The sequence below is a fragment of the Mchenga conophoros genome, linkage group LG1, assembly GCF_057382185.1.
Source record: "Mchenga conophoros isolate Kocher_MC1m ecotype Shallow Benthic linkage group LG1, M_conophoros_male_GT1.1, whole genome shotgun sequence".
In the NCBI taxonomy this organism is placed as follows: domain Eukaryota; kingdom Metazoa; phylum Chordata; class Actinopteri; order Cichliformes; family Cichlidae; genus Mchenga; species Mchenga conophoros.
The window spans coordinates 16,829,463-16,841,937 of NC_140526.1; the positions used below are offsets into that span (position 1 = coordinate 16,829,463).

At 39.7% G+C, this 12,475-nt stretch overlaps 1 protein-coding gene across 2 annotated transcripts in view; it reads left to right on the top strand.

Moving 5' to 3' along the window:
* The window catches only part of LOC146583171 (CUB and sushi domain-containing protein 1-like), a 456,826-nt gene that overhangs the window by 236,482 nt on the left and 207,869 nt on the right, over positions 1–12,475 (top strand). For both annotated transcript variants that reach the window (XM_085268026.1, XM_085268032.1), the window contains exons 4-5: positions 8,907–9,101; positions 9,979–10,186. In XM_085268026.1, coding sequence (XP_085124152.1) covers positions 8,907–9,101; positions 9,979–10,186 — 403 coding nt within the window. The remainder of the gene's footprint in view (positions 1–8,906; positions 9,102–9,978; positions 10,187–12,475) is intronic.

Sequence of the window (12,475 nt, forward strand, 5' to 3'; positions counted from 1 at the left end):
GTATTCTGTAGGGTATCGACCTTTAAGTTCAAAAATATTTGAAGTTATATCTTCTAACATAATTTTATTCTGACTTTCATTGTTATATCCATAAACGTTGACTAAAATGAAAAACAAACTTTCAACTCTCATTACAGCAATCAACCAATGACCATTCAAGTCAGTTCGTTGTATTACAAGATCCCCGGGAAAGTTATTGAATAAAATTGCTACACCCCCCGACCTCATTGAGCCATGGCTAAACAGGATTTTGCTACCCCATTGGTTTGACCAAAAAGATACATCACTATCAGATGAATGAGTCTCTTGTAGAAAAATACAGTTTGATTTTTTACCTTTGCAGTACAAAAATAAGGCTTTTCTTTTAACAGATTCTCTTAAACCCCTAACATTTAAAGAACCAAAACAAATGTTAACATTCAACATGAACTATAGACAGAATATCACTCACCACGTGAGAAAAAGAAGAAAAAAAAAAGTACTAAATGCTGAGCTCCTCAGACCGCGAACAAGTTTCCACTATTTCAGTTTTTGTCATTTTTAGTTCTCCTGTCTTTCCTCAACTTTGCGTCCATCAATGAAGGCATGTGGACCACGAAAGTAGGCCCGTTTACCCGCACGTCTTGCTTCCTCCACCAGAGGCCATAGGCGCTGTCGATCTTGTATGTCCTCCTGCGGCAACATCTCCACGAAGCTGATGCCTTCTTGCTTGCAGGTTGAAGAGTCTTTGGTGCGCCTCCACAATTCTTCTTTAATTCGCCTCTGTGTGAATAGAATAATGATGTTTCTGTTTCTGCCATCAACTCGTTTCCCTAAGCGGTGGACAATATCAACGGCCTCTTCTAAGTTCAAGTCAGGGGCAATCTTCTGAAGCGTTTGCAAAACCTTCACTCTGTTTTCATCTTTGTCTTCCTTCACCCCTTTCAGTTTTAGGCACCACCTCATTCGGTAGCGCTCTTGTTCTCTCACTCTTCTTTTCAAGTCTTCATTTTCTTTAAGCAGCTGTTCATTCGCATTTGCCAGTTTAACAACTTTCAATTTGCAATCAACTATCTCTGCAGCATTAAACTCTACAGCCTTAGCCAAGCCGGCAACCATAGCTGCACTTTGTTTGTTTTGTTCCTTGATATCCTCCAGTTGTGCTTCAAATTTTTTGTCAAGTCCCATAATGGCTTCAAAAATAGTTTTATTGGAGATATCATCTTCCTTCTCTGAAGATTTTGTTCTTTTCTCCTCTGGCGGTTGTTTTGAAGGAGTTGGCGGCGCCGAGTCTGTTCCCCGTTCTCGCTTGTTTAGGCCCACGTTGGCAGCTTCAGTGCTAGCATAGCCATGGTCACTGACTTTAGCATGCGACGACGTCTTAACAATGGGGTTTGACGGCACAAATTGCAGCTTTGCATTCTTAATAACCTTTTGGGCATCCATAGTTATAGTTCGAGTGGAAAGAGAATAAAGTTACTTAGTAAATTTTGCGGTCTTTCGGAGCTCCTGAAAAAACACGACTGTTCAAGCCGCCAACTTGGTGCCTCCTCGTGTGTTGTGGTTGTCACTACCCGATCCGTACCGGAAACCCGATCGGTACCCCGCATGCGCAAATCTTACGTCACTTCCTCTCTTTGCGACATTCAATATATTTGAATGATGCGGTTAGCGCCCAGTTAGCTCCTAGCATTTCTCAACAGCTCTGCCTTCTTTTCGACTGCCCGGGACATTTAAACAATGGATAATCCGTATACAAAGAAATTCATGCTTTTCTCCTCAACAGAGAGCGTCCCCCGATTGAGCAACAGCGCCGTAAAATAAGAAGAATGGCGCCTAATTACAGAGTTAATAATGCAGACTTTGTAATATCTCACGTGTAGATTCATCAGCCAGATGAAGTGTTTACTGACAATTGACACTGATAGCGCACATCATCATCACTATTCCAACAATCCTCTCCTCACAGACAAGCATAAACACACTCGACTATCGCTAAATCAGATTTAACACACGTTTGTAATGACGATAATTCAGTTTATAATAGGGTTTATTCGCTCGGTCAGCAGGTGGCGGTATCCTCGTACACTGGGGAGTAAACTGCCATTAAACGAACGGAAGAAGAAGAAAACATCTGCACATGCGCGGTACGGATCGGGTCGACCCGATTTGTACGGTCAGACTTTACACATGCGCAGTAAGGATCGGAGAGTCCTGATCCGTAACTTTCTTTTTATTTTTCGTTTTTGTCTACATTGTACTGAAATGCTTCATTATTGCAAACATTTTAAGATATACTTGTTATTCTTAACATCTTAACAGATACTCTGACCCATAACTATCGTAAAACGCTACGACCGGAAGTAGAAACCTTTCGCGCATGCGGGGTACCGATCGGGTTTCCGGTACGGATCGGGTAGTGACAGTGGTTGCCGCGCTGAGCAGTTAGCTAGTGGCAGTGTGTTCTTCTGCAAATGTAATAAACGGCTGTGCTCCCTGGCTAGCTCACGGGAAGCAAGACCAAACGATAAGATAAGATAACCTTTATTAGTCCCACACGTGGGAAATTTGTTGATACCTCCGTCTCCTCCTTGTCTGAACTCGCCACAATATATTAAGTAATCCAAAGTATTCAGAATACGTTACTGTCATTGAGTAACGTAACGGAATAGGTTACAGAATACATTTTGGGGCATGTATTCTGTATTCTGTAATGGAATACATTTTAAAAGTAACCTTCCCAACACTGCCCTTAAATAAGTCCCACATGTCCCACAACCACAGGGTGAGAATTAATTCTAAGGGCTCAAGCAAAGGTGTCCTCAGAATGTGAAACACCCTAATAATAGCTTTGAATTATGAGTTAGTGGTGTCCATAATGCTACATTAGATGATGAATATTGAAACTAAGAGCTCATTGAGTGGTGAGGGGCCTCCAGTCAGTTAGCAATGGTTCTTGGCCATAATTGGCCAGGAGCCCTATCACAGTTTGTTTGGTTAGAGCTGTAAAGCATTACGTGTCAGTCAAGCTGTTAATACATTTGTGCCTTGGGAACATTAGCTATGCTGGGGAGTTCATTTAGCTCAGGGGCTTTGGCATCTTTCCAACTGAAACAACTTTATATGAAAAACTAGAGATTAAAACAGTATGGAGATGATATTTATTTATAGATATACACCATGGGAACGGAGTAAAGGTGTTAATGAATTATGGATTGCACCCACAGAGAGATGCTTTCAGTGTGAACTCACTGTCCCAGCAGAGACATGAAGTGAATTCTTCAGTGGTAAAAGAGGATAGTAGGCCAGTAAATACATTTCATCTGCATCTTTTCCTAAAAATTGTGCTTGTATGTTAATTGTGCAAACATTACCTTAAAATTAGCCAATTTCTTCTAACTGTGAAGAAATTGTCATTTTCTTACAAAGGGACATACTAGACCGAATAGTTTGCTCTCTAAAGTTCACTTACAAGGCTTTGGGTGACCGAGGTTGTGGGAGTGTTTTGGATTCAAAACTAAAACTGACCTGAATTTTGAGTTGAGTTGAAATAAAGTCCAAAAAGTCTTTTTATTTAAAAAAAAAAAAAAAGTTAAGCCAAAGTTTTAATCTCTGTGGAAAGTTGAATTTTCCCCAACATATTTCAAATGTTAACATCTGTCCAAATCCCTGTTTGGCAAAATGCGCACACACTCTGACATTTGTTCTGGTTCCGCTTGGTTTTAACTTTACAGCCCCCTGGAAACCAAACAAGAAATTAGTGATTTTTGCCAGGTATGAGGAGCTGGATTTGACAAAACATCTGTTCCAACATTAGCTTGTGGCAAGTTACATGCTCTGGATACAAATATATTTCACTCCAGTTGTTTTGTTTGTCTCAGAGATGTAGGGGTCATTTTCCACGTATTCCCCGTGTTTTTACTGACAGTTCACAGAGAACATCAAAATAATAGCATTTTGATCTTCTGACATCATTCTATCTATTGTATTAATTATGTACTGTACTGTTTTTTTCCACTTGATGTTAACAGTTTTCTATTTATTTATTTATTTATTAGTTGTGACTGACATTTTAATGAAAGCAACCCATTCTGTACTTGCTATCATCAGCCTCTTTAGATATAGATCTCTAACATATCTTTTTTATCTGTGATTCTACACATATGTTCAGACTCAAAGATGTTAAAAAAATGAGCAAACATTGAAAATCTTAGTCCTTGCTTTTTTCAAACAAAAATTTAATCAGACCTAATTAAAAGAATACATAAAGAACTGGACCATAGGTATACTTAATAATAACACTGGTATCTATAAAATTGTATCTATATACATTCCTATTTACAGTATATCATATATGTTATTTGTATCCCACTATAGAAGAATCTTGTTGTGCTTCTGTGGCAGCAATAGAGAAAGAGAAACTAATGATGAAGCACTCTGGGAATGTTTAATTCACACAGACAGAATAAAAACAAATTAGAAAGGATCAAACAGAAAGTAGGATACAAATATCTATGTTCAAGAATTCTGCAAGACAATAATAATAGTGTATTAATGATTTACCAAAAGGCTTTATCAACACCTCTCTCATGCACCGCTTCCTGTCTCTTTCACTTCCTCATTCCTTCTGGCTGTCATTGTTTACTTCCGTAACCCTTCATTTGTTCTTTCCCTTTTAACACAACTTGTTCTTCCCCTCCCAACTCTTTCTCTTCCATCCTCTATTCGTTCTTTTTTCATTCACTCATTTTGCGTGTCTAAACCTCGCGTCACCTTTTCATCAATACTGAAATGTTGCCCTTGCGAAGAGTTGCTATAGCAACACACTGACCTGCCCTAAGGCTGTAAAGGGCTGGAAGGGACGAGCACAACAGAGGAGCACCATCAGTCACTTTCAGGAGAATCTCACATAAGCACACACAAGCACGTTCACTTGTACGCAGTCATCTTTCCATGACTTCAGAGGACATTACAATGCATTCATTCTCATGATTACGCTGACCATTCCTGTAACTTTAATCTGGTTTTCCTCTAAGCTTAAATCAAGTCTTCAACTTTAATTTTATTGATCTACATTAAAAGATTTGGGTCCCCTTATTCTTACTTTGTCAACAGACATACAAATAGGTAGTAAGTTTCCAGTGATGACTGGTGGAATGAACTTCTTCCCCATTACCACATGGAGTGGGATCCAATCTGCCAATCAAGTTTCTAGTTGGGACTTTAGCTTTTTCTCTCCCGGAGCACTTTGTTGCTTTTCTTGTATATTTATGTATATTTATCTTTAAAAAAAACTCCCTCAGACAATGGTGTGAGTGCAGTAGTATATATTTAGATGACACTGACATACCAATTGGATAGCAGAGTACATGATTATAGATGAAAACTGCAACTTGACTGGTTGGCAGAGACACACAACTGCAAGGTGCTAATTCTCGTGCTGTTGTGATTACTTATTATGCAAAACACCACTATGTGTTCACCATAAATTAATGATAAATAAATAAATCCCAATGACCTCAAATTCTAGATAATTGCAATTTTTAACCATGGAGCCGTCCAATATTAAGTAATCAATGTGATTATGCTGCTGAATGCAACTACAAATGGGTAATTTGAACTTTCCCAGGCACGAGGTCAGAGCTAAACAAGTCTGATTAAAAACATGCCAAACAAATCAAGAAAGTTGTGCACACAGCTTTTATTGCAGACTTGATTTACATTGTAATTAATGTGGAATATCCCCAAACTAGTCCTGATTGTTAGTGGCAAATAAACAGCCATTTGGTCCTCTGAATTAAAAATAGCTAACTTATCAACTTACCACCTATCTATGACTCATATATGTGGGCCCACCTTTTGCTGCCACAAAAGCCATGACCCATCAAGTATGGACAGGCTGCTTTCTTTTCACAGTGTGTCTTGGTGCCGGGCGTTCTCCAGGAAAGTGATGCACACATTCCCGATAAGCCACATGATGTATTCCTCTCCTGGTCTATTTCTGATGCTCACATGCTTATTGTTGGAGTTTCTGGCAGTTGACAGGAGTCAGCATGGGCACTCTGTACCCAGCTGGGACTATGCACCCCTATACACAACAAACTGCGATGCGCTGTGTGTCCTGACATCTTTCTATCAAAACAAACATCATGTTTTTCAGTTATTTGAGCTACAGTAGCTCGTTTGTTGGATCACACCGCACGGGTCAGCCAATGCTCCCCTTGGGTTTGATAGATACTGGCCACTGCAGACAGGGATCATCTTACAAGCGCTAAAGTTTTGGAGTTGCTCTGACCCAGTCATCTGCCATCACAATTTGACCCATGTCAAACTCACTCATTGTTATGCTTGCTCATTTTTCCTGCTTCTAACACATCAACTTTGAGGGGAAAATGTTAAATTTCTCCCTAATATATGCCTAGTCTCAGGTCTGCACCCTTCTGGATAGAGATCTCATATATCATTCTCCTAAGGCCATCACCCATTTTGGGCGGTCACTGCTCCTAGTGTTCCAGTTAACACATTCACCAGTCATATCTTCTCTTGCTCTCAATCCTTGGTTTCTTGACCTTCTTGTGTTCACACTTCCTGATGTTGCCATCACTTGGTGTGCTATATTGATCACTATGGCCATCTTCCTCTGCTTGTCCACCACTGCTACTCACCTGCTACCACCACTACTCATCAGCAGTTTCTCTATCTGTATCTCTATCTGTATCTGGAAGTCCCACAGGATTCTAGCTTGGTTATTCTCAACCACCTTTGGGGGTGTATTCCATTTTGATATTGGTACTTCCAGACCATACTCAGCACAGTATCAGCTCAGCTGTATACTAGGCCAGCCACTTGGTTATCATTAACATCTTGCTCGCAAAACACCAGCTACTGGTAGACCAGGCAGTCGCCCGAGACTGCAAGACTAGGCTGACCAACCTGTGCCCTGACTGGATTGATTACAAGAAGGTCAATGACTCGATGCCCCACACCTGGATCCTGGAATGCCTGGAACTATACAAGATCAACAGGACCCTAAGAGCCTTCATCAGGAACTCAGTGGGGATGTGGCGTACAACACAACTTCAAGCCCAAGTCACACACAAGTCACAATACAGTGCAGGATCTACCAAATATATATACGACATTGACATCTTTCTGTGTATAGATTGCATGTTCTGCCAGTGTCTGCGTGGCTTCTATCAGGTATTCCGGCTTCCTTCCACATGTCCAAATACATAAAATAGTGGAGTTAGGTTAACTGGTGATTTTAAATAGGTGTGAATGTGCAAATGGTTTTCTGTGATTCCCAAATCACACCTAAAATTTAATTTTAGGAGATGACATGATAGTTAAACCACCACACTTGGTGTTTGATGATAAAATATCAAAACATCAAGTGTGTTAACAAGGATACTTAGGCCTTAGGACACTCTGATTTGTCTATATGAGGGAAACCCTTTGAGCATGAGGCAGGTATTTTTCTTTCTTTCTTTTTTTAACATGACAGCTTGGCAGACACAGAACTCTACAGTCACATAACTGTGACTAATGACTTGGCTTGAACACATGATTCTTTCTTTTTTTTGCTTTTTTTCCCCATTCTTCTTTCACTCCTTCAACCTGTCCTTGAGTCAGTGATTTAGCTTGGGCTTTGGATTTGGTTTTGTGCCTCACCGTATTCAAACAGAGCAGGGTGGATGTTTGTGCAGAGGACAGAATGGTCAGCTGAGTGCAAGTAACTTGTCTCTGATGCATGACTTCATACAATCCAAATAATGAGTCAATTATAGTAAATTATACATGTTTGGACCCCACTGCAATTAGTTCACCTCTCTGTTTTGCTGTGTGACTGGAGTCTCCTCTTCTTTTCCAACCTCCTCCTCCCCACCGCTCTCTTCCCATTTACTCCTTCTCCTTCATTATATCACTAGTCTTTCTCCTACTCCCTCTTCTCTTGTCTGTAGCTTTCTCTTTCTCTCTTTTTCTCCTCTTCTTGCTCTCTTTGTCTTCCTCTCACCCCATCCCTTCCCCTTTCTCAGTGTCCTAGTTCACAGGGTCTCATGGTGAAGCTTTGTCTAATTACCATGCTAGCATTTAACTGGAACAGCGTACACAAACACACAGATTGACTTACTCAACACCCCTTACACATAAACACACTGCACAGTGCATGCCCATAGACAGATACACATAAAAGCCATTTGGATGCACATTACGAACAGACATTACACACCCAGCAAGTTAACATGCTCCAGTTATACAAGTACACATAACACACAGCATACACCAGGGTTAGATACAGTGGAATTTGTCCAGGTTGAACTACAGCCACTGTGTTGCTGCCCCTTCTGTGAAGCTAAGGCGTGTTGGCTACAGTCATAGTTGATTTTGGCCTAGTTATACCATGAACTGCCTGTAGCTTCTCCCACTGTAGAGCTGTGTCATCTAAGAACGCGCAGCAACAGATGCACATTGGAGGCAAAATGCTTGCCAGACATCTCAATACCACGCAGTCACTTTAGCATATTTTTAGGTTTCCTGGGAAAACCAAACATACATACAATATGTGTCATTTTGTGTGGGTAATTAGGTTGACTGTAAAATATAGTATATTTAATAATTAACTGATTAAGACAAATAAAAGCAAAATGCTGAACTCAAAGCATTTTGCTTATTTTGTACTGGATATTTTTACCGCTTCAAAGTAAACACAAATTGCTCAGTAACCCTGACTGACTAATAGATCTATAGTTGAGCTGTTTTATGTGGTAACAAGCCAAAAAGTTTGTAGTTCACACTAACACTCGAATATTAAAAAATACTGCAAGAACTTCTTGGTTGGTTATTTTTCACTATAACAAATAGTTAAATTAATGGATATTTTGGAGGTAATAAACGATTTTCTCTGTCTGCTCTTCTCTTTGTTTCAGTGCTGCCGAGTCATACATGTGGCACCCCTGGTCTCATTCCAAATGGAGTCATTCATGGCTCGCGGTACAACATGGGGGATAAAATCCGATACAGCTGTGAGTCAGGGTTTGTATTGGAAGGACACAGTATCCTCACATGCATCGTATCGCCTGGAAGTGGAGCACAATGGGACTTCCCATCGCCTTTTTGCAGAGGCAAGACATTTTTTCTTTCTTTCTTTCCATTTTCAATTCATTGATATTGCTTCTAGAAATTTTTTAGTAATGCCGTTCAAAGGACTTGCAGTAAATACAGTTTAGAAGATGGAAACCATTCTTTTTACTTAAATGAAACTGACAAGATACCTTTCACATAATCATGACCCAAAGCTAAGTTCAAAAGTAAACTGTATGTACTTTCCATTGTCTCCATTGGAGTCTTTCAGTTCTTTCATTTGAACTGAACTAAGCTCCGATTGAAGGAAATGAAAAACTGTTCACCAATTATAGCCATGAAAGTAAAAGATGAGAAAAAAAATCACATCGCTAAGATCATGAGAACTGAAGAAACTTGACATAAGGGTCATTAGCCAGAAGATGAGAGCCCCTGTGTATTGATTGCTTCCAATGCACAGAAAAGTCTGCCTCAAATTACATCACAAACTACTGTATCAACCAGATGGTGCCCAACATCCTTAAGTAAAGCCCCTTTAATGGTTCATTAGTCTACAGACAAGAACAGATCTGTTCATATGTCTTCCATTAGAGTGAGTAGATGGTTGAATAGCTCTATTGAGGGTTTACTAAATGAGTAGTTGTGAATGAAAATTAACAGATGATCTAAATCATAGTGATGATGTGATAATGACAATACTGTATTTATCTCAGCTCATAGTGTGTGCATTGTGTTTATTTGTCTGCTAATGTTAGAGAGGCATGTGTCAAAAAGTGTGGTTTTTAATGTGTGAAAACTTTATTGACACAAAAAACATGAAATAAATGATAAGCCAACCCAAGAAGGCCAAGAAGTTAAGTTACAAAATCAGTATATGAAATAATAAAAATAGCATTCGTTTCATCTGTTTCTAACCAGCCGAGGGAGCGTGTGGCGGTACGTTACGAGGCACCGCGGGTTCAATAACCAGCCCTGGATACCCAGCAGAGTACGACAACAACCTGGACTGTACGTGGTCAATCCTTGCTGAGCCCGGGGACACCATAGCTCTCGTCTTCAATGACTTCTTATTAGAGGACAAATATGACTTCCTGGAAATCAGCGGGACAGAAGCACCAAGCATATGGTAAGACACATCTCACACACAGATTGCAATGATGAGCCAGATAACGCAGGGGTCTTTGTACAAATCAGCATGACTGAGGCACCATGTGTCGAGCGGTAAATATATAATGAAAACAGAGGCACACACAATCATCACTGACACTTAAAGCTTTAGTGGTATTGTCATCTTTTATGTGTTTTTTTTTTATTTTGAGCAGTGAAAGAAAGAGTGTAGCATAGATGTAAACAAAGTGGACATTGATGTTCTATAAATGAGAGGACAGATACAACCGCTGATTGATTACCCACACAGGAGTCCTGTTGATTTTCCTGATTTATTCAAATCCCATAGGCAAGGTGATAAATAGTTGTGTTTTTGCTCCCATTTTTTTGTGTAGTTGAGTTTGAAAATTTGCACTCTGCTGTGCCACAAAACGCTCTGCTTTTTAAATTTAGAGCACTGTTGGAAGTCATGTTGGTTTGTTTGAAATATCACACGCATCCAGTGGAGGCTTCAATATGTTTGTGCAAAGGTGAGAGAAGCTTAATGGTTAGGGATGGGGAACTTGTTTCCAGGTTGTAAGTGCTGGGAAATCAAGAGAGGGGAAAGTATGAAGTTGTTTGGCCTCTGTCAGTAATAACAACAGACATGCCTGGAAGCAAAGCCTAATTAGACATTAGTAAACTCTAAATTTTTAGACATGATTGAAACAAAACATACATATTCTCGTCTCTGTTAGCGTAGATTATCCCAGGTTGCTTTCTTCTTCAGAAAGAGCAATTACTTTGATTTGAAAGGGATTTGACATCTGTGATACATTTTTGGTGTTACATAAACACCAAAAACCAAAATCCTGCAATGCTTTGTTAGCAGCATTTGCATCAATAGTGGGTATTTTTGTATGCAAGTTCTTTCGATAGTGTTGTTTAGACACAACAATACAACTTCAGAATATTAATCATTAAAAATATTTTCCAAATAATAAAACCAATTGCAAGAGATTGCTTTTAGAGGATTCTTTCTTTTTCTCATGTTCTCCTAACTGTAACTGATGTGTTCCATGTGTAGAAAATGCTTTGTGATTGTGCTACTGCTTGCAAAGTAATTGAATGAATAGGTCGACAGATAAATAAGAGGAGTGAAAGAGGCAGAGACAATAGCACTGGATGAAAACAAAAGGAATGGAGAATAATTGTGCATTTAGTGCCGTCACCAGTCGAGCGGCGCGCGTCAACCCTGGCATTCTCATGATACCATTTGTGTGTGTGCGTGTGCACACGTGTGTGTTTTTTGTCAGGTCTTAAGTGGCTCTCTGACAGGGTGAGCTGTTGATTGTTTCTCTAGGCTCTGACAGATTACACACAGTCAAGTGCACACATGCATACACACAGCTTGGCTCTGACAGTATAACATTCAAGGACCACTGTCAGCCCACCCTCTGCAATGCAGGGGCAAGATAAGGAAGAGTAGTAGAGAGTGCACCCAACATTTTGTTACATGGAAAATGGAGACTGCAAGAACTAAGCACTTTTGTCTTGACTGCTCTGATTAGGGTTTAACATCTCCGTCATACTTACTTAAAAGAAAAACTCCTGCAGTAAAGATTGAGGTAACTTGGTGATTTGTCTAATGATATAAGTTTTTACTATTTCTTTTCCATATGGGAAAATATGCACCATCTCAAAAAAATGTTTTCAGCTATATAGCAAAACACAGAAACCTAGATGTGTACAACAAAGTTCCCAAATTGGGAATAAACCAAGAGATGTTTCAGTTATACCACCCACATGATTTAAAAAAAGACCTAAAATAAAATGGAAAGGGTTTTGCCATGCACAACCTAATACAATCCTAAGTACTTTTCTCCAGAGGTGGGATTAAGTGATGACTGACATTTTCACTGAGGCATGAAAACAGGTCATTGTTAAAATGACTGACACCTGACAAGACTACTCTGATGGATTCTTCCTGTTTACAGAGAGCATTTTCTGATTGGCTGTCCCAAAAGCAATTTCCTGTTTCATGTTCCTGTCTGCTAGCTGGCAAGTTGAATGTCAGGTTGACTAGCTGTCACACATACACATACCCACAAAAACACACACACACACACACACACATGCACAGAATTGGTCATATTATGCAATTCCACACCTCGTATTCGTTTCAGAGACAAAACTTTATTGCTGCAGACAAGTGAATATGTTAAACTGTTTGTACACCTCAACTATGATGGTATTTGAAACTTAGTCTAATTTGTAAGATTATGTGATGGATAATCCAATAGCTGGTCCCAGTTTTCGGTCCACTGTG